Source organism: Pelodiscus sinensis, chromosome 23 (assembly GCF_049634645.1).
Source record: "Pelodiscus sinensis isolate JC-2024 chromosome 23, ASM4963464v1, whole genome shotgun sequence".
NCBI lineage: Eukaryota > Metazoa > Chordata > Testudines > Trionychidae > Pelodiscus > Pelodiscus sinensis.
The window spans coordinates 7503183-7525606 of NC_134733.1; the positions used below are offsets into that span (position 1 = coordinate 7503183).

General features: G+C 50.1%; 1 protein-coding gene across 1 annotated transcript; it reads left to right on the plus strand.

Moving 5' to 3' along the window:
• Positions 1-72: 72 nt before the first annotated feature.
• On the plus strand, positions 73-21009 carry SLC66A1 (solute carrier family 66 member 1). Its single transcript, XM_014569561.3, has 7 exons — positions 73-242; positions 6366-6495; positions 8422-8509; positions 17638-17789; positions 18069-18161; positions 19213-19398; positions 20215-21009. Exons 1-7 carry the CDS (start codon positions 73-75, stop codon positions 20305-20307), a joined length of 912 nt encoding a protein of 303 aa, XP_014425047.2. The 3' UTR covers positions 20308-21009.
• Positions 21010-22424: the final 1415 nt, after the last annotated feature.

Genomic DNA, 22424 nt, shown 5'->3' on the forward strand with positions numbered 1-22424 from the left:
ACACCCTCCCATCCCCCGCTGTCTGATCTCGGCCATCTCCTCCAAGTCCTGGCCCCTTGCTGACTGACTGCTATGCACTCCCAGCTTTGGCGAAGTTCCCTAGGAGGGAATTTTTCAGACTGTCCCAATGGCTCGCAGTGGGTGTGGGATGTGTTCAGTGAGTGTGCCCAGGATTCCCGAGACTTCGCCAGCATTTGGTTGGGTCTGATTTCCATCGTCTGCTTTGCAGCGTCTTCCTTACCGTAAGTAAAACTCTTGCGCTCCCAGGCCTGGATGCCCAGTGCAGGGGATTCTAGATCTTGGTGGGGGTTCAGTCCTTCTGTTTGTGATGGCTTTCAAAACCTAGCCAGGAGCCTCCATTGGAGGGTGAGAGCCACTTGACCAGCCCTATTCAAGAACCTGCCTGGCCTTGGCTTTAAAGGGCTGGGTTTATAATATGCAGAAGGAAGAGTGGTTCAATGTAGAGCCTCGACCTTGTTGTCCACATAACCAGGCATAGTTCATTGATAGTGCTGCTGCCTGCTGTTACACCTGGAGTTCCATCCACAGGGTAGGTGCTTCTCAGGGGTTGAAGTGATTCCCTTTTATGTACAGTTTCATAATGCTTTGGGCTCCTTCAGGATCAGAATAGTTAGAAAGACGGACTGTTGACAATGCAGATGCTCTGAGATCTCCTTCCACTTCTAAATATGCAGTGAGGCTGTTTCACACTAAGCGATGCAGCTGCTCCAATGGAACTTTTGCTAACCAAAATGCGTGTTAAGCAGATCAGCAGCGTCATTCCTCTCCCCACTGCACTCCCGTCAGGCTGTGACATGCAGCTCACAAGGACGCAAGGAAAGCAGTCCAGAGAGGCTGAGCTCAGCAGTGTCATGGAAGATGCCCAGCCTACATGGGAAGGTGTGGGTGGGCAGAACAGCCATATTAGGGCTAACCAGCTGAGACTGTTCTCAAACCAGGAAATGACTCATTCTTGAGTTTAGGAATGTAATCTGTCTGCATACCATCAGTAATTCATGAGCAGGTCTGTATCCATCCTGTTGTCCCAGGCACCTCTATAAAATGCACAAATTTAGCTATAACCACTCGAGAAATCTTGGAATCATTGTGGCTAGTTCTCTGAAAACATCCACTCTGTGTGCAGCAGCAGTCAAAAAAGCAAATAGAATATTAGGAGTCATGGAAAAAAGGGAGAGAATAAGACAGAATATCTTACTGCCTCTATATAAATCCAGGGCCCACACCTTGAACACTGTGTACAAATGTGGTCACCGCATCTGAAAAACAAGATATCTGCTTTGGAAAAGGTTCAGAAAAGGGCAAAACAAAATAAGAACATAACATAAGAACGGCCGTACTGGGTCAGACCAAAGGTCCATCTAGCCCAGTATCCTGTCTACCGACAGTGGCCAGCACCAGGAACCCCAGAGAGGGTTGAACGAAGACAATGATCAAGCGATTTGTCTCCTGCCATCCCTCTCCAGCCTCTGACAAACAGAGGCCAAGGACACCATTTTATCCCCTGGCTAATAGCCTTCTATGGACCTAACCTCCATGAATTTATCCAGCTTCTCTTTAAACTCTATTATAGTCCTAGCCTTCACAGCCTCCTCTGGCAAGGAGTTCCACAGGTTGACTACACGCTGTGTGAAGAAGAACTTCCTTTTATTAGTTTTAAACCTGCTACCCATTAATTTCATTTGGTGTCCTCTAGTTCTTCTATTATGGGAACTAATAAATAACTTTTCTTTATCAGCCCTCTCCACACCACTCATGAGTTTATAGACCTCTATCATATCCCCCCTCAATCTCCTCTTCTCTAAACTGAAAAGTCCCAGTCTCTTTAGCCTCTCCTCATATGGGACCCGTTCCAAACCCCTAATCATTTTAGTTGCCCTTTTCTGAACCCTTTCCAAGGCCAAAATATCTTTTTTGAGGTGAGGAGACCACATCTGTACACAGTATTCAAGATGTGGGCGTACCATAGTTTTATACAGGGGCAGTAAGATGTTCTGGGTCTTATTTTCTATCTCTTTCCTAATAATTCCTAGCATCCTATTTGCCTTTTTGACCGCCGCTGCACACTGTGTGGAAGTTTTCAGAGAACTGTCCACGATAACTCCAAGATCTCTTTCCTGATTTGCCGTAGCCAAATTAGCCCCCATCATACTGTACGTATAGTTGGGGTTATTTTTCCCGATGTGCATTACTTTACACTTATCCACATTAAACTTCATTTGCCATTTTGTTACCCAATCACTCAGTTTGGTGAGATCTTCTTGGAGTCCCTCACAGTCTGCTTCTGTCTTGACTATCCTAAACAGTTTGGTATCATCTGCAAACTTTACCACCTCACTGCTTACCCCTTTCTCCAGATCATTTATGAATAAGTTGAAAAGGATTGGTCCCAGGACTGACCCTTGGGGGACACCACTAGTTACCCCTCTCCAATCTGAAAATTTACCATTTATTCCTACCCTTTGTTTCCTGTCTTTTAGCCAGTTCTCAATCCAAGAAAAATATTAGGGGGTTGGAATGCGTGACATGATGAGAGATTAAAAAGACTGGGACTTCATCTTAGAAAAGAGGAGGCTAAGGGGATATGATAAAAGTCTATAAAATAATGACTGGTATGGAGAAAGTGAATAAGGAAAAGCTATTTATTTGTTCCCATAAGAACTAGGGGTCACCAAATGAAATCAATAGGTAGCAGGTTTGAAACAAACAAAGGAAGTTTTCCTTCATGCAGTGCAGTGTCAGCCTGTAGAACTTCTTGCCAGAGCATATTGTAAAGACCAGGACTTTAACAGGGTTCAGAAAAGAGCTAGATAGATTCATGGAGGCTAGGTCCATCAGTGGCTATTAGCCAGGATGGGTAGGAATGGAGTCCCCAGCCTCTGTTTGTCAGAGGCTGGAAATGGGTGACAGGGGAGGGATTGCTTGATTCCCTGTTGTGTTCCCTCCCTCTGGGGTATCTGGCCTTGGTCACTGTTGGCAGAGAGGACACTGGCCTAGACGGACCTTTGGTCTGACCGTTGTTATGTTCTGATGCCTAAGCCTGTTGCTGCAAGTAATAGCTCTTCAGTCTGAATGAAATGCTGCGTTCTGCCAGCCCTCGCTCAGAGCTCTGAGCATCACACAGCCCTTAGCTGGCTTTATGGCAAACTGAGCATTTTGCTTCTCTAGAGCAATTTGCACAAATAGAGGGTCACCGCCTGTTGGGATGTGATGGGAGACTGAAGTTGGGAGGCCTCTATTCTAAGCTCCAGCCTGTTTATAAACAGGCGCGGCCTCCACTGGACAAGGCACTTCTCAGGAGAGTGGGAGGTTGCCCGTGTGCCGCCCTTTCCCCTCCTTGCAAAATGCAGCCAGGTATGCAGCTGGGCAGGGCTTGTATTCAGCGTGGGGCAACGGGCTATATTGGCCAAGCTCGGGGAATGAAGGCACTTGTAGCATAGGTTTGTGGATCCCATTTTTAAAACGGGGGTTCAGCCCATTGAGGGGTTGTTTGGGGAAGGGGGGCAGGGAGCCTCCTGTCAGAGGGGAGCAGCCTGTCACCCTAGCTGAAGGGTAAACAAAGCTGCACGTTGGCGGGGGAGGGGACCAGTAAGGCTGCTTCACACCTGGGGCTGCCGAGGGGAGGGGAAGTCCTGGCTGCATTGGAGTTGAGTTTCGTTCTGGGTAGATTTGAGGGAGGGGCACAGGCTGTTTTCAATGGTAGGCCTGAAAACCTGTCTTGTGTCCTGGGCTTTCTTTACCTCCCACCCACAGGTGGAGGCCCCCTTTTGGGGCTCTTAGTCCTTGATTCCTCCCCCTTCCACCTCCCTCCCTTATGGCTGGAGTCCCCAGGCCCACTGCCTCCCACCCTCTGCTGCCAGAGCCACAAGCATCCCTCCCCACCTGCAGAAGCCCCTTGCACACACCCCTCGCCTGGAGGCGCCCCAGGTTGGCCAAAACCTAGATTATATCCCTTCCCTCACCTGCCCAGAGGACCCCAAACCACCCTAGGGGAAAGTGACGCTTTTGCTATGCTCCAGCCAGGTGCCAGGGTGTCTGAGGCCGTGGTGTTTTCTACTCAGCCTGCTGGGCCACCTCCCTCCAGTCCATGGGGCTACTGATGAACCCAGGAAACGGAACGGCTAATATCGCCGCCTCAGTCGCCCTGGAACTGCATGGGCTCTAACAACAAGGAAACTTTGCCCCAAACCCTGCAACAGGGGTCTAGTGCCCAAGGAAGAGCCTCCCCCTGGCCTATTATACCCGCTTCCCATGCTCCCACCCTCTTGCAGCCTTGCTCTGCGATGCCTGTTTCAGTTTCCATTGCCAAATGAACTCTCAAACCCGTGGGGAGTGGGGCGAGTCAGCAGATGGTGTCAGCCAGGCTTGCAGTTTCCCGAAGACAAGACCGGAACCATGCTCCTGTCTGCTGCATGTTGCTGGGCAGCTCACCCGTGGGAACTCCGGTAACTACTTCTCCGCTGCAGCACGGGGCTGCTTCCCAGCCACCAGCGGAGGTGACCTGGTCCTGTAGCTTGCAGTCTTGTGACTCTCGCGGGCCTCGTGTCTAGCCTTGGGGATGAGCATGATGGTGGGCACTTTGCTCCGTGTCCTTTCGGTTCCCCAGTTTTGGCCCTTTGACCTTCATGCCTGGTCCTTTTTTTTTTTCCTCTCTCTTTTCCCCTCTTCCCCCCCCTCCCCCTTTGTTGTTGCCTGAACTTAGAGTTCTGGGCTAAGTAGTTCTCCACAGGCCAAGAGGACACTTTAGCTGGTGTCTGCCTACACCCCAGTGCTCAATAGGAACAGTGCATCCTCGGGGCTGGCTCAAGAGCTGGGTTGCAGCAGGTGGCTTGAACTGTAGATCACCTGTGTCTGATGCTGGAAGGAGGGGACTGGGATTGTCACCGGACAGTCTTCTCTGTGGGGGTGAACCTCCAGACAGTTGGCCTGAGCAAGCTACTGCTGGCTCTTCATCCCTCCACAGGCTAACGCAGTGCAGCCTGCTTTTGGGAAAGGTCACCTCTGAAGGGAAGCTGTGGCAGCCGGTAGTTCCCCCTCCTGTAAAGTACTGTGAACCTGCCCTCCATTACGTGCTGACTCCAAGGAGGCATAGCCAGCACCCGTCTCCTCGAAGTGCTGGCTTGGGAGCTGGATCGGCCCCAGAGCAGCGTGGTTCGTCTCTGTTTGCAAGCCAAGCAGAGACTTGTGCAAGGTCCTACAACAAAATGGCGGCAGACCCAAGAGGAGCAGAATCCCAATGTCCAGGCCATTGTTTGAACCACTAGACGTACCATTTCCTTCTACAAAGCGAGATGGGGAGAACACCATGCGCAGGGCAGGCAGGGGGTGTGCAGGCATCTCCCACACAGCTCTGCCAATGATGCTCCAGCGTGACCTGCGGCACTGTGAGTTCAGAGAGCCATGCTGGCCCACAGAAGAGCAAGGGGCAGCCGGGGGGGGGTTCGGCCTTGGATCTCCCACAGCACAAAGGTGATGGTGTTAAACTGGGGGGCTGCAGGAGGTGAACTCTTGGAACAAGTCAGTAGAGTCTCTCCATACCTAACTTCCCTTTCCAGTTCTCATTAACAGTGGCACCCTCATGCTGCTTTGGCTCCCTTGCCAACATGCCTTGGGTTGGAAGATGGGCAGAGCCAGCTTTCCACAGCCTCGACACGGTCCAGATTGGGGCACGAGAGAATGAACAGTACAGGCTGAACCTTTGGTCCAGCAACATCTGTGGTCTGGCACGATTTTCATTACCTGGATGTCCACGTATCCTGGGCGCGGCCAAGTTTCATGCAGTCCCATAAAGTTTGTTTACAGTCACCAGTCCTGGCTCTCTGTTCTGTGCTATTGAGCTCTAATTTACCCCTAAATGTCTCCCAAGAGCCTAGTGAGCAGTGGCCGTGTTGGTGATGCTGCTAGACAATCTCGACCTCCGTCGTCCGGCGAATTCTCTGGTCCAGCACCAGTCAGGTCCCAAGGGTGCTGGAGTAAAGGTTCATCCTGCACTAGCACCACCAGTGGCTGTGGGGGTTCAGGCTTGTGCACTCTTGCTGTATCACTGTGGCAGTGAGGGGAGAGAACCCACTGACTGTTCTCCTTGCAGCTCTTCAGCCTCCTAAAGACACACGGGCCAAAGCCTTCTTGCCAGCAGAGCTCTACCAGAAAGCTGCCCCTGCTACTGTGCTGTGAATTCCCCGTGCGGATAAGCCCTTAGCCTGCTGCCAGTTCGTGCTCCTTGCAGCATTTAAAAACCTAGAGTAGCATCCAGTCCATTGGCTGTCCCATGTGGAAGGAGCCCCCCACCTCTGCTCCCTGGTGCACTAGTGAATTGCGTAGAGCTGACTGTCTTTTTCTTTCCACAGCCAATATTACCAGGCCTGCAAGACCGGTAACATGGACCAGGCTCTCTCCATATACTTCCTGCTGGGATGGCTGGGAGGAGACTCTTTAAATCTAATAGGCTCTTTCCTGGCCAACCAGTTGCCATTACAGGTAATGACTTAGGTGTTTCTATGTGATTGAGTGACAGGCAAGGATGTCGTCTGGTTTCGGTGTGTGGGCACCCGGGAGGAGAAAACCTAGTTCAGTAGTAGGACGGCAACTCCCTAGCCAGTGCTTGGTGCATGTGCAGGGGGAGGAGGCAAGTGGAGTTAGGACACTTAATAAGAGTGACCTTGATTTTGCTTCCTGTTCTACAACTGTAATAGGGCAAGATTGGCTTGTTGTTGTAACATAGTTGGGATCTGGAGCCAAAAGTGTCCAGCATGCAGGGGTGTCTGGCTCTGGGGTTTGGCATCGGACCCTTCTCGCTGTCACTTTCTGATTGATGGAGATTAGCCTCCATTGGTGTGTGGCCTAGGACTCTGGGTCTAAGCTCTGCCAGGATCCTAGGCAGCTAAGACCAGCTGACATAACTTTCAAATTCATTTCTTAAGCACATGGGCAAGGAGTGTTGCTGGTTCTCCCTAGGGGCTCTCTGAAGGATGCGCTGCCCCAAAGAGAAGCCCTGAAGTTGCTGGAGGTTGTCTAGGGCCTGGTTGAGACCTGAGGGAAGGAGGGTTTGCTCTGTAGGACCCAGAGGCGAAAGTGGGCTGGTGCAGCTGCTGGTATTGTCCAGTGCAGGGCCAAGGTTCAAGTGATATGTCGTTGCTGCCCCCCCCCGCCCCCAATTGGTGACCCTACCATGGGGGAGTCTGGTCCCAAGGCTAGAGATTCCTGGAAGAGTCAGGTCCCCAGCCCAGAGCTGGTCCATCCCACCTTGGTCGTGCCTGGCTGTGTGCTGGTAAGTCCCAGTATGTACTTTCACGCCTGGTAAGACCAAGAGCTGTCCGTCACGCAGCCCATGTCTCTCTGATGCGCTTTCTTGCAGGGAGTGAGGCTAGTTAGTGACTATCCAGGGTAGGGCCTCTCTTCCCGGTAGGGCAGGGCCCCCAACGTGCAGCCCCAGGCTTCTACGTTATCCCCATTTGACCGCTGGGGTAGTAATTGTACTGACCTCTTTATGAAGTGGCTTGAGATCTGCTGCTGCCAAGTGCTTGGTCAGAGGCCGGGATTAGAACTATCACGTTAGTCCCCCTGATGGTCTGTGATGTGTGGGGACTGCAAGGGCCGGTGTGCAGTGCCTGTGGCTGGATCCAGAGATCCTTCTGGGCTGTGCAGTCAGCCAGAGCAAGCTGCTCGGATGAGGAGAGTCTGGGTGACGTGAGGGAGGCAGCTCTCCCTAGGTCTGCATTATGAAAGGGGCTTTAGGGGAAACAGCCCTGGGATGAGGGGGCCCTCTTAGCAGAGGGCCCTCAGAAGCAGCCACTAAACCCCTGCATGCTGCATTTCCTGGCCAGCTCTCCTTAGTGTGTATGGGGAGGGGCAGGAGGCGGCTCTGCATTTTGCCATTCTCTCCCTTCCTCCCCCCGGGGTGAAACCTTCTGGCTGTGAGTGCAGGGAAGCTCTGACCCTGGGCTCCCTGTAAGGTTTGCAACTGGCGCCTTAGGCGAACCATGCAATCGGCACCCCCACCTCCAAACCCCGGAACGATAGTGCACCACCATTTGGAGCCCCATTGAACTTGGCGCCCCAGGCGACCACCTAGTCCGCCCCTGCCCCTGCCACTTCCAATGGCTAGGAATCGGAGCCGTGGAGGGGCAGGGCCTGCAAGCACAGAGCAGCATGGAGCCACCTGTTCCCCAACCCCCACGCCAAATGGAAAGCATTCCAATCCCTTGCCCACGCCTGCCCGGACCCTGCACCCCCAGCCTGCTCCTTGCAGCCCCCTCCCACACACTGAACCCCCACTGGAACTTAGGGTAGCCCCACTCTGGAGCCTTGGGGGGAGGGATTCCACAAGTGTCCTAGCTATGGACCCCCAGAAGAGTTAACCTGTTCCTGGTTCTCCTGTATCACTGGGTCCCTTTCCTCCTGCAGGTTTACACTGCCATTTACTACGTGCTGGCGGACCTGGCCATGTTATCTCTCTACCTCTACTACAAAATCAAGAACCAGCGCAGGGGCGGTGAGTAGACGGTTACTGCACAATCTGGCAACACTTACGTTTTGCAAATGCCTCCTTGAAACCAGTTTCCTCCTGCAGCAGCACAAATTCTGCAAGAGGTGCTCAGGCAGCAGCCGGCTGCTCGTCTTTCCCGTTCAGCCACGAGAGCACAGCAGGCAGACGGGTTGTCAGCAGACCCTGCAGGGTAGCAACACCAGGAATTGACAGGATTGCAGCTGTTGGCAATAGGAAGGCCGCCTGTAACACGGGCACCTGGCTTCTCTCAGGAGCTCAAAAAGCCAAAAAATTCCCAAAGGTCTCCTGGCAGGAGCCAGATGAAAATCCCCTGAGCTAGACCAAGGAATGATGTAAAGGCCGTTTGCTGCAAGCTACTAAAAATGATTGGTAACTAGGCTAGCACTAGGGCCAGAAAATTGGGTTGAAGACTTGCAACCTAGTCTATGCAGATGGCAATCCCTGTGTGGCTGGAGCTCTAGCTATTTCTCAGCTGTTGTTTATCCTGGTAAAGAGTCTGATCTCTTGGCTTCCTGGAGCTTTTTATCTGCCTGGAAGCATTAAAAAAAAGCTATATTGGCTTAGGGCATTGCCTGCAGCATTAATGGCCCTCAGCTGTGCTTTGGGTCCTCTGCTAATCCACACATGCTACCTTGTGGCTTGATGAGTAATCAGGTGTATGAGCAAAAGTTTAATTCCTCCATAGGACTTGTCTGACCATTTTAAACCTATATAGTGCCTCCTTCCATCTGTACTCGAGCTTTGCCACTTAGTACAGTAGAATCCTAGAACTGGAAGGGACCTCGAGAGGTCATCAAGTCCAGTTCCCTGCACTTGTGGCAGGATCAAGCACCCTCTAGACCGGTGTTTCTTAAACTTAAGACTGAGGAACACCAGTCTTTCTTATGAGGAACACCAAGGGTTTTTTGTTGAGCCAAAAAAAAAAAGTCTGGGGAAAAGTTATTGAGCCAAAAAAAAATTGCCGGCCCCTTTGAACTCTTTTGTTCTCTGCGGCACCCCTCCAACAGTCTAGACAAAGGGTCGGGAGGCTTGAGTCAGGGGCTGCTGACCCACATTAAAATCCGTCAGGGGCCACGCACAAGTGACAAACACAACACAGTGTCTTCACTGACATGGCCCCCAACTGAGGAGGAGACACTCCCCATGTTCTCCTTGCACACCAGAGCCTAGGCAGGCCCAGGGTTGTAGATTTTTGAGTGCTCCAGCCCCATGGGGAAATAGCAGGTTTTTTTTGGGGGGGGGGCTAAAATGCCAGCATGGGCTCCTCAGTGCTGAGGGGGAGCCCAAAGCCTCAGAGGCCAAATCCAGGCAAGCCAAGGGCTGCATCTGGCCCCCAGGCCTTAGGTTCCCCATTCCTGGTCTAGACTATCCCTAACAGCTGTCTGTCTAACCGGCTCTTAAATATCTCCAGTGATGGAGATTCCACAACCTCCCTAGGCAATTTATTCCAGTGTTTTACCACCCTGGCAGTTGAGAACTTTTCCGTAATGTCCAACCTAAACCTCCCTTGCTGCAACTTACGTTCATTATCTTTTGCCCTTTCCTCGGAGGTTAATTTTTCTCTCTCCTTCCTTGTAATAACCTTTGAAGTACTTGAAAGCTGCTATTATGTCCCCTCTGTCTTCTCTTTTCCAGACTCAACAAACCAGCTCTTTGTTTGTTTTTCCCTCTTAGATCATGTTTTCTAGACACTAAATCATTTGTGTTGCTCTTCTCTGGACTTCTTCATTTTGTCCACCTATTTCCTGAAATGTGGTGCCCAGAAGAGGGGACAGTTCTCCCGTTGAGATCTAATCCGAGTAGAGCAGAAGAATTACTCCTTGTGTCTTGTTTACAACACTTCTCAATCCATCCTAGAATGATTTTTTTGGGTGTCAGTGCACCACATGCTAAATACGAGTCAGTCACACTATGATCCCTAGCTCGCTTTCTGCAGTATATCTTCCTAGACGGGGGTGGGGAACCTTTCTTGGGTCAGAGCTGCTGACCCACAGAAAAATCAGTCATGGGCTGCATACAAGTGAGAAGCCCCTGACTGAGGAGAGACACGCCCCATATTCCCCTTTCACACCAGAGCCTGGGCAGGGCGGCAGCTAACATAAGAATGGCCATACGGGATCAGACCAAAGGTCCGTCCAGCCCAGTATCCTGTCTGCTGACAGTGGCCAATGCCAGGTGTCCCAGAGGGAGTGAACCAATCTCCCTCCTGCCATCCATCTCCACCTTCTGACAAACAGAAGCAAGGGACGCCATTCCTGACCCATACCGGCAAATAGCCATTTACGGACTTAACCTCCATGAATTCATCTAGTTCTCTTTTAAACCTGTTATAGTTCTAGCCTTCACAACCTCCTCAGGCAAGGAGTTCCACAGATTGACTATGCGCTGTGTGAAGAACTTCATTTGTTTTAAATAAACAGATTTTTGTGTGCTCCAGCCCTATGGGTTGGTGGCTGGCGCTCCAGTGTGGGCTCCCTAATGTTGAGCTTCGGGGGCTGGATCCAGGCAAGCTAGGGTCCACATGTGGCCCCTGGGCCTGAGGTTCCCTACCTCTGTCTTAGACCATCCATTCCCATTTTGTATGTGTGACAACTAATAAAGCCATAGAGGAACCACTAAGAAGAGGAAAGAGACTAATTTTTGTTCCTTTTTAGAAGGGGTAAGAGGTTGAAACCTAGTTGGGTGGTGATGAGCTTAGCAGTTTTACAAAAGTGCTGAGCGAGGTTATACACTTAGCGAGAAATGATCCTTGCCTTCAAAGAGGAGAGAGTCTGAATAGACAAAGGGAGTGCATTATCTTCATTTCACAGGTGGGGGAAGGGAGACCCGAGAGACTACATGACTTGCCCAAGGTGTGTCAGAGGATCTGTGGCAGAGTTAAGAATAGATATAGAGCTTGCTAGAGGCTTTTCCTTACCAAACACACATTCTGGACTTGAAAATCCTGCTACTGCCCCTTTAACAAAGTCACTTCAGAGTTTTGATTTCTCTCCTGGGATGTGAAGGGGCATTGGAAAAAGAGAAGCAATAAGGCTCCATCAGGACTCATTAAGTTATGTAGACAAATTGTTCCAGAGGAGTAAAAAGAATAGCACAAGCATGTAGCCTCTCTGGATTTTTGTCCCTACATAACAAAATGTTTTCCACCTAGCAAAGGACACAAGGCAAGAGGTTCTATAAATATATTAAGAGAAAGGAAACTAGGTCTATTTAGTGAGAGGAGAGTTAACTGGTGACTAATAAGGCTGAGAAGTCTAATGCCTATTTTGTGTTTGTGTTCACTAAGATGATTAATGGTGATGAGATGCTCTACATGACTAATATTAACAACAAAGGGGAAGGAACACAAGCCAAAAATCAGGAAAACAGGTTGAAGGCTATTTTGATAAGTTAGCGGTATTCCAATTGGCGTGCCTGATGAAACTCATCCTAGGTACTTGAGTGATACCAGTATTTTGTCTAGTTCCTTATCCTTGAGGAACTAGAGTGAAGAGAATCAGGGGCATTAGACTAGCAAGCTTAACTGCAATAGCTGGAAGGATAGTGGAACAAATAATTAAACGATTGATTTGTAAGCTCCTAGAGGAGAATATGATTTTAAGGAATAGCCAGCATGGATGTCAAGAACAAATACCACCAAACCTAATTTCCTTGTTTGATAAGGTTGGTGGCCTAGTGGATAGGGTGTGGGGGGAGCGATAGATATGAAAGATCACTGTTTTTAGTGAGGCTTTTGATGGAATCTTATAAGACAGGAAATGTGGTAGATGCAGTTACGATAAGGTGGGCCTAAGAAGACAGGAAATGCGGTAGATGAAATTACAATAAGGTAGACACGCAAGCAATTGAAAGGTCCTACTTATTAATGGTTGTGTGTCAAATGGGAAGGGTGAATCCAGTGGGGCCCTGCAGGGGTCCGTGCTAGGTCTGACACTACTCAATTTCAATAACTACTTGGATAATGGAGTGGAGGATGTGCTTACAAAATTTGCACCGGTTGCTACAATAAGCGCTAGATTTTTTTTTTTTCTTTTTTGGATCGAATAATGGATGTCTCAACACTCTGCATTATGCCAATCTTGGGCTATGTCTAGACTACACCCCTCTGTATGCAGAGAGATGTAAACTAGATGTTTCAAAAGCGCAAATTGAAGTAGGGATTTCAATATCCCAGTCCTCATTTGCATAATTGCGTCATGGAGCTCTTTTGAACAAGTGCCATTTTGAAAGTAAATCTGTGGTACAGAAGCTTTCGAAAAAGCACCCCATTTTTTAAAGAACCGCGCCTAGACAGCAGTTTGACTTTCAAAATGGCGCTTGTTTGAAATAGCGCCATGACGTGATTATGCAAATGAAGCGCAGGATATTTAAATCCTTGCTTCATTTGTGCTTTCAAAACATCTAATTTACATCCCTCTGCCAACAGAGGGGTGTAGTCTAGACACAGCCTTGCTTACAACAGTGTGGTTTTAAGTTACTATTCTCCCAAAGTCATCCAGAACCATGGATTAAAAGTTGACAGTAACTATAATACCACAGTGGCTATATAGCGCTTCCAAAAATAGTCGGAGCTCAGTGTGGCCTAAACAGCCACAGAGTCTATATACTTCCTCCTGTGTTGAGGGTAGCATTGCCTGGTGACCAAAGAATCCACATAAATTCCCCCTGTATTTGGGGGTAGTGTGGCCTAGTGGCCAGTGTCCATACTATTCCACCTGTGCTCAGGGTAGTTCGGCCTAGTAGCCAACAGCAGAATAGGTGTAGGCAGGGCCGGCTCGAGTCATTCATGCGCCCCGGGGCACCAGTGCATGCGTGGCCCCGCCTAATCCAGCAGCGCCCCCTACAATGGGGCTCCCCGGGTGGTAGCCCGTAGCTTGGGCCAGCTCTGGGTGTAGGGTAGGTTAGGAGGGAAGTAAGGGAACCTGAGTCCTCCCTCTCCACCAGATCCTAGCCCAGGCCCTGTCAGCAGAGGAGCAGTCCACTGCTAGCTTGGCGGGGAATCCAGTATGCTGAACTGTTAGAGCAATTCCACATCCTGGACTACTTCCCGCCTGTAGGTAGGCAGCTCTGTCTCTTTGCTCTGGGGGCTTCCCCCCAGCCCCTCTCGGCCTGACTGGCACTGCTGGAGGTCTGCAGCTCCTCCCTCCCCTCCAGCAGTCAGCCCTGAATGAGCAGCTCTACAGGCCTTTATAGCTGGCCTCCAGTCCGTGCATGCCCAGGAGGGGTGGGGCCTCTTCAGCCAGGTGAGCCAAGTTAACTCCTTTGGGCCTAGTGGGGGATTGATACACCCCATCACAGTTCTGGATGTTAGTCCCATCCCATGCGCAGCAGCTATTCAGTATTGTATGGGGAAGGTGACAGGCCATTAAGAACTAATTTAGTGGCTGGGATGGATTGCGAGGCCTTCGGAGGACTCTATTAAAACTCCAAGGCTCTGTCTACACTCATGGATTCCTGCGCGAGTAATATGCAAATGAGGCTAAGCGTGGAATATTGCTGAGCCTCATTTGCATACCTAGTGAGCCACCATTTTTTTCAGAAGAGGCTCTTGCGCAGGAAGGAGCATCTACACTGCCCCTTCTTGTGCAAGAAAAACCCTCTTGCGCAACGCCGTTCTTCCTGTCAAGTAATAGGTGTAACGGCGTTGCCCAAGAGGGTTTTTCTTGAGCAAGAAGGGGCAGTGTAGATGCTCCTCCTTGCGCTAGAGCCTCTTCTGAAAAAAATGGTGGCTCATTAGGTATGCAAATGAGGCTCAGCAATATTCCACACTTAGCCTCATTTGCATATTACTTGCGCAAGAAGCCACAAGTGTAGACATAGCCCAAGTGACCTTGACAAATGAGAGAATTTGGTCTCGAACTAACAAGATGAACTTCATCGCTGCTTCCCTCCTCTTCCCCCCCCCCCCCCCAGTCATGGATGGTCTAGTCCATTGGTCTCCACCCTTTAAGCACAAGATGATTTTCTGAATACAAGTCAGTCCAGGATCTACCTCAAACCCAAATGCCCCTGCCTCATCTCCAAGGGCCTACCCCGCCCCGCCCCTTCGCGGAGGCCTCGCTCCCTCTGTGAAGATGAGGTACAGGGACAGAGTGATGTCAGAGCCTTCCTGCCTCTGTCTCCTCCACCTTGCACAAAAAGCAGGAGGCTCCCAGGGGGAGGGAGAAACAGTTGAAGCGCTAGCACTTGACAGCCTCCCAGCCAAACCAGTTAGGATCACCTATCAGGGGCTCCAAGATCTACCAATAGATCCCGATCGACTGGTTGGTGACTACTGGTCTAGTAGCAGGACAGAGGTCTGAACTGGATGGCCTTTCAAGGCCCTACAATTCTAGGATTGAGTCACATGAAGAACTAATTAGTTTAGCTCAATGGCCTTTCACCACCTTTATACAATATTCAATAGCTGCTGCTATTCATGAGATGAACATATACAGTACAAAACCTATTTTTGGAAAAGCTATATAACCACTGTGGTATTAAAGCTACATTGTCAACTTTAAATCCACGCTTCTGGATGATGTTGGTATAATAACTTAAAACCATACAGTTGTAAATAACGTTAAAGATTGGCATAAGTGAGTGAAATGTCCATTATTTTACACAATCTAGCTGTCCGATGGTGAAACTGTACACAGTATAATTAGACATACAAAACAGGAATGTATTTGGGTCTGCTGACTTGACAGGAAAGAAACATTTTGAAACATTTGGTTTTAAATCACAAAGATCGGAAACGTTGGGGATAGCTGTTGCTCCTGAAACTACTTGCAACTAACTTTCAAAAATGAACTAGATTTAAAAATTTCTCGCACTCAAATTCTGGTCAATATAGCTTAATGTAGCAGAACTGTTACTTACAGAATCTAGTACTTAGTCTGTTTGTGAAAAGGCTTAAATGGTAATTAAAATAGTGTCCTATCCCAAGGAATTTACAATCTTTTTGTTCTGTTTGTATGATGGGGTCTTGGCTACCACAATATAAATCCTAGGTTTCCTGGATCAGCTTTTAAAATCTTCGCCTGAAAAACTGAGCCCAATGTGACAGCACCGTGATAAAACAGGAGAAATGAGGGCGGGGGAAGGGGAGTGGAGCTAGACTTGTCTATTCCATAAGTGCTGTGCAGAATTGGGGCCTTAAGCATGTGGTATTAAGACAGAAAAAGTGGTTTTTTTTTTCTTAAGCCTTGACAGTGTTCCTTGTAAGAATGGAAAGCTCAGAACAATTTCCATTTTGATAGTTAAAGAATTGGCCTTATCACCATGAGATAACAAATGTGGTTTGGCTTTTTTAATCTCTGAAGTTATTGGGTCCTAAAGAGTGCTTACCCTGGAGCCATGTGTGTCTGCTGCTTGGGCAGACCTATCCACGTTTGTACACTTAAAGCTAGAAGGCTACGTCTACATTGGCAAGATTTAGCGCAAAATAAGCCGCTTTGGCACAATCTTGCCGCCTGTCTATACTGGCCGCAAGAACACAGACGTTCTACTGAATGAAATCAGTGCTTCTTGTGCAAATACTGATGCTCCTGCTCAGGGATAAGTCCTCTTGTACAAGTGTTCTTGTGCAAGAGGCCAGTGTAGACAGGTAACATCAATTTCTTGCGCAAGAAAGTGTCTACACTGGCACAGATGCTTTTGCGCAAAAGCAAATCTTTTGCGCAAAGGGACATGCCAGTATAGATGCTCTCTTACTCAAATACAGGCAGTCCCCGGGTTACGTACAAGATAGGGACTGTAGGTTTGTTCTTAAGTTGAATCTGTATGTAAGTCGGAACTGGCGTCCAGATTCAGCCGCTGCTGAAACTGATCAGTTTCAACAGTGGCTGAATCTGGACGCCAGTTCTGACTTACATACAGATTCAACTTAAGAACCCCAGGCATCCCCAAGTCAGCTGCTGCTGAAACTGATCAGTGGCTGATTCCAGGAAGCCCGGGGCAGGGGCTTCCTGTAGTCAGCCACTGGTCATTTTCAGCAGCTGCTGACTTGGGGACACCTGGGGCAGAGCAGCTGGGGTGCTGCTGGGTTGGTCCAGTGGCGCCCAGAGCAGCGCTACGGGACCAACCGGCAGCGCCCCAGCTGCTGTACCACAGGCGTCCGGAGCAAAGCCGTGGAGCACGGGGGCAGCGGGACAGCCCAGACGCGCCGTGGCTATCCTGCTGCCCTCGGGCTCCGCGGCTTTGCTCTGCTCTGCTCCCCCTCCCCCTGGTCTGTAGACCAGGGGGAGGGGGAGCAGAGCGGAGCACGCGGCCAGCTGACAGCCCAGATGCGTCTGGGCTGTCAGCTGGCCGCGTGTTCCGCCGCTTTGCTTCCTCTCCCTGGTCTGCTGGAGACCAGGGAGAGGAAGGGCCCCGTTCGTAACTGCGGATCCGACATAAGTCGGATCCGCGTAACTCGGGGACTGCCTGTACTCTAACGCAAAACCGCCTGCGTTTAGAGTATTTGTGCTAAATCTTGCCAGTCTCGACGTAGCCGAAGTGTAGAGGTAGGAGAAGCTACATGCTGTTTGCCTAGGGCAATGGTTCCCAATCTGTGGTCTGCGGACCCCTAGTGGTTCAGATGGTACTGTAGTGGGTCCACAAAGTTTAAAAGTAAGGATCAAGGCAGAGATGTTAAGGACTGGTCGACTATCTGAAAAGCATTTTCTTATCAGAAAGTGGACTAGTAGCGTCCCTCCTCCCCCATTGCTGCCTCTATCAGATGGGGGGGCTTCAAAGCAGCAGCACCGCATGGAGCCTGGGGTCAGCTGCTCAGTGCTGCGCTGCCGCTTTGAATGCTGCGCGGAGCCCAGCATCAGTCCCCAGCTGACCCCAGGCTTCCGCGCTTTCACCTTTCAAGTGTAGCAACAGCCCATGGCACTTGGTTATGGAAGGCTGGCTTTGCAGAGACATCTGAACCCCCCTGCTACTGTGGAACTGGAGCCTCCTCCCTCTTCTGGGGGAGGGCGTTGGCCCTGGTTCTTCTGGAGGTGGTGGGACACAGCTTGAGGTGGGACACAGGTTGAGGTGGGACACAGGTTGAAGTGTAATCCAGGTTGCTTCGTGCAGTGCCATGGACGCTTTTTCTCTTTCTGTGGCAGCACTTTGCAACTCCCCTCCGCTTTCTCTTCCAGTGTTTACACCGATTAACGCAGCCTTTGCCTTCGTTTTTCTGGGAACGGTGTCAGCAACCTCCGTGCTGGGCAGCGCTGGCGCCGCAATTGAACCAGTGACCTTTAGAGGGAGGAGTCTGCTGTCGGCTCCAGTGGAGGAGGCCGGATATGGGGTGAGACCCTCTCTCTACGTGGGGTTGGGGAGAGGCTGAGGATTTGTGGGGAAGACGACAAAGCAGTGGGCAGTGGCACTGTCCCATAGAAAGGGGCCCTGGTAACCTTGTCATGGGACAGTTGCAATCAATAGCTAGCCAGGCAACTCAAGAACTACGGACCAAATGGAAAGACAACAGGGTTTGGTCAGTCAGGTGGCCTCTCTGCCACCGGATGCCTGTAAATCCAAGACCACAGGTGTCACATCACAGCTGGTTTTTCTATGTCTTGCCCTGCAGTCTTTCACCAAGAAGGAAATCATCGGCTTCACCGTCGGCTCCATCGCCTCCTTGCTGTATCTGTTCTCCCGACTGCCCCAGATCTACACTAATGTAAGTGACCCCACTGAAGGTGGGGATAGGAACCAACTCGCAAGCAGAGCTCTTAACTCCTGGAGGAAGCGAAAGGGGCTCCCTTTCGGCTGAGACTCTGGAGCTGGGTGTAGGGTGTCCTTAAGGGGTGCTGATGTAAAACGCAGGGTGGGAGGCGGGAATGCTCCAAGATACTAACCAGCTGTTGTCAGAACCCTCCAGAGGCCATCTCTGAGTCTTCACATTGGGTCCAGATTCACTGCTGAGTTCCATGCAGCAGCTGTGTCTCCTGCTCAGGTTAAAATATAAATATCCCATTGTGAAGGCAGGACTCGAATTCTGCTCAGTATTTTACAACTGGGGCTGAAAGGATGTTTGTATTAAGCCCACTGGCTCATTTAGGACTCCTGCTAAGGTAGATATTGGTGTGGGGAGGGATGGTGATCAAAGATGCAGATGTTCTCTGGGAGACCATCCGCATTTCAACTTTCCCTCTACTAGGAGCACAGCCGGGCATGATCAAGTGACCAGAGCATGAGAGCACCAACAGTGTCAAAAAAGCTTGTCCTTCAGACAGTGGATACCAGAATTCAATAAGCTTAGTCGGCTTCTAGACCCTCCTCCCTTTGCATGTTGCCTGGGAATCCATGCCCGATGGCTCTAAAGCTGTGGTCACCAACCAGTAGATCGCGATCTACCGGTAGATCTCGGAGGCTCTAAGAGTAGCTCTTGAGCCCTCTTTAAACTGCGCGCCTGCGCAGTACATTTACATTAGATTTCCTCATTTGAGGAGCAGCTACTCGCCAAGAAATAGCACAGGGTAGCTGCGAGGAATGGTGGGAGTTTTTTTTTTTTTTTTTTAAAGTAGCAGATTGGGGATAGCAAGTGATGGAGAGGAGGAGAAGAGAGGGCGGGGCTTCAAGGAAGGGGCGGAGCGGTAGATCTTGGCTTGGTCTGTCATTTAAAAAGTGATCTTGGGTGTAAAAAGGTTGGAGACCACTGGTCTAAAGTATTTCCACTAGCAAGGAAGTCTTCATTCTCCTGCCCCTTCTAATGTGGCTTCTTCTTTCAGTTCAAGAGGAAATCGACCACTGGCGTCTCCTACCTCCTCTTCGCTTTGGTGATGCTGGGGAACCTGCTATATGGAATAAGCGTGCTGCTGAAGAACCCGGATCCAGGGCAGGCTGAAGGCAGCTACGTCCTTCATCACCTCCCCTGGCTGATTGGCAGCCTGGGCGTCCTGTCTCTTGATGTGATTGTATCCTCTTCTGGTGATGCTTCCCCCTGCTCTGCTGCCCCCCCCCCACACACACACACACACTTCCCCCCACAAGGAGTCTGGAGAGTTCTAATGTGCTGCAGAAATGGCCCGTAGAACGCTGGTGTCTTCAGGGATGGCAGGTGGGCAGGGCTGTTCAGAGACAGATTTTGCCTGAGGCGGTTACAGAGCCAAGCAATGTTTCGTGGCTGAAGTCTTCCCCTTCGGGTTACAGTAATAAGTGTTGGAGCAGTAGATGCTTAGTACATGAAGGTTCCGTCATCCTTCTTGGCGCCTCTGGTCGCTACCCTAATACATAACTCTTATCCGTAGCTCTCCACGTGCTTTACAAAGGAGATCGTGATGATCTCCCCTCTAACAGTGGTAACCTGTTGGCAGAGAGAGAACCAACTGAACTCTATTTCCCCAAGCAATAAACTCTCTCTCTCAGGGTAAGTCTCGACTGCGGCACTATTTTGGGATATTGGAAGTATCCCAAAACAGCAACCCTGTCTTTAAATGCGCCCACTATTTCCCAAAATATTCCGGCGTCCAAGTATCCCTCGTTCCATGAGGCTTAAGGGAATTGTCGGAATAGTGCCTTATTTTGAAATTTGGCACAGTCTACACAGCCCCAAACATCAAAATAACTTTCGACCTAGACTGGGGATAAGCTTCTGAAATTGCATTGCACAAAGTGCGTAGCTTATTCCGACAGAAGGGTGCTGGCTAGACACACCCTTGGACAGGGCTACCTCGCTTCTCCTATGTAGGTAGGACCGGCTGTAAAGGAAATAAGCCTTATCGCCTTCTCAGATTTCCTTCCAGTTCCTTGCTTATCGCAGGCCTCGCTCACCTGAACAGGGAGAGGTCCCACCTGGCAAGCGAGACGAACCCTGGGACAGCTGACCAAGGAATTGTCCCAAAGCAAGAAGGATGGGATACTGGTGAGAACTCTGGCTTCACACTAAGGCACCGTGAGTTGCCATTGGGTTCCTAGACCTGTTCTTGGGTGCCTCCCACTTACCTCACATGGGCATCATGATAAATACGTTAAGGACTGAGACACTCGTACTATGGTAACCGTCCGGCTTACAGAAAGGGATGTAAGTGGGAATGCGGCTTCCTGCGGAAGATGCCTCGCCACCAGGCAGAGGACTTTCCTGGTGGAGCTCACCTGCTTGTAGTGATGACTCACAAGGGACTAAATTATTGTCAAACTTCTCTACCTGCATCAGTCACATCTCACTTTTTAAAAAAAACTAGCTGAATTGGATTCCACTTGCCTTCCTCCCCTCCAGAAGGCTGCCCTTCATGTCGGACATCACTGGCAAGAATGAGAAATTGATGGGGCAGGGGAGGATGGTCTGTCACCTTCTTGTTTTAAGCCTGTGGTCAGCTGCTGCAACTGGCTGGCATTTCACAACACGGTGAAGGATTTAGGCAAAGGGAGCCGCAGTGGCTATATGAAATGCACGTTCTTCTAGCAGCTGGCGGCAGGCCATTGCTGGCGTTGGGGAGAGGCATTTTAATACACGTATCTGTATTTATATTTTATCTAAATACTTGGGCAGCCAACTTTTTGGAAAAATAAAGCCTCATCCAACATGCCTCCCTGGGTTTTTGTTTCAGAGGACAGTTCAGTTTTGGCTTATTTCCATTCTTTCCCACCTGTCCAATTACTCCTTAATGGTCATGGGGTGTGACTATCCCCATCCCATGGCCATTCACACACACCCCTTCCGAAGGTAAGTGCATTGGTGTTTAGTCCCTCTCCCCTTTGTTTCTAAAGCAGACAAATGGCTAAGGTCTCGGCCCAGCTTCGTAGCAGGTTGGCACTGTCTTGGGCTCATTGGGGCTGAGAGGGTGTGTCTAGACTACCTAGTTTTGTCGACAAGTGGACTTTTGTCGACAAAACTATACCAGCGTCTACACTACCGCTGAGTTCTGTCGACATAACGTCAACAGAACTCAGCAGTTTTGTCGACGCTGGTAAACCTCATTTTACGAGGCATTTTCTGTCGACAGAAGGTGTTATTGCCTGTAACGTTGCGTCCAGACTACGGAGGTCTGTCGACAAAGCAGCTTGCTTTGTCGACAGAACTCAATGTGTCTGGACGCTCTTTGTCGACGGAAGTTTTGTTGACAGTATCTGTCGAGAAAACTTCCGTCGACAAAACGCGGTAGTCTAGACGTACCCTGAGTCTGCTGTGAAGTGTGATACTAACAAGTCACTTTTCACAGCAGGGGCCTTACTAGCTACCAAACAGACTTGCAAATCTGCTTCTGGTCTGTTTAGATGCAGTAGAGAGGAGGCCTGTTACTTTAGAAAGCACAAGTTGCCAGTACAACCCCAGCAAGAGTTGGTAGCCACACTCCCAAATGGGTCGAAGTCCTGACCTAGACTGTATCCCTCCTGAGCAACCACCCAGTAGAGGGGGCGGTGGCAGCTTTGCAGGCACTGAGATGAAGTTGGAGGAAGCTATTCTCCTGCCATTCCAGGCGCTGTGCAAGAGCCTTTACCTTGTACTTTGGTCTAAACCAGACCCCAGCCACTGCTTTCCATGCCACAACCCCCTGAATGTGGAATTGCTAGCACCAGAGCTTGCAAATATTCTAGGTCTGAGGCCGGGCACAGGAGGTGCTGCTGGAACAATCTGTCTCGGGTTTTACGGTTCCTGAGTTGTAAAGGGGATTCTGGGAGCTACAGGAAAACTGGGAAGGTTCCCCCATCCCCCACTCCACCTTAAATGCTTTTATTACCTGAAGAGCTCACTACTGTGGAGTCTGACACCCACTCAGCAGTAGCTGTGCCCTTCCCAGCATGAAGAAACAAATGTCCTAGGACAACTAGGCATTAAGGGTGTAACCTAAGCTTTTTAATGCAAGCTGTAAGGGGCAGGGCCTCTTGTGTCCTATTCCTAGCTCCTCTTAGGGCCGTGCGACTGACTTACCTTCCTTGGGCTGACCGTAGTAAAAGGTGAAGAATATTTACTGAGGCTGGACTTTCCCGCAGCTTGGATGTA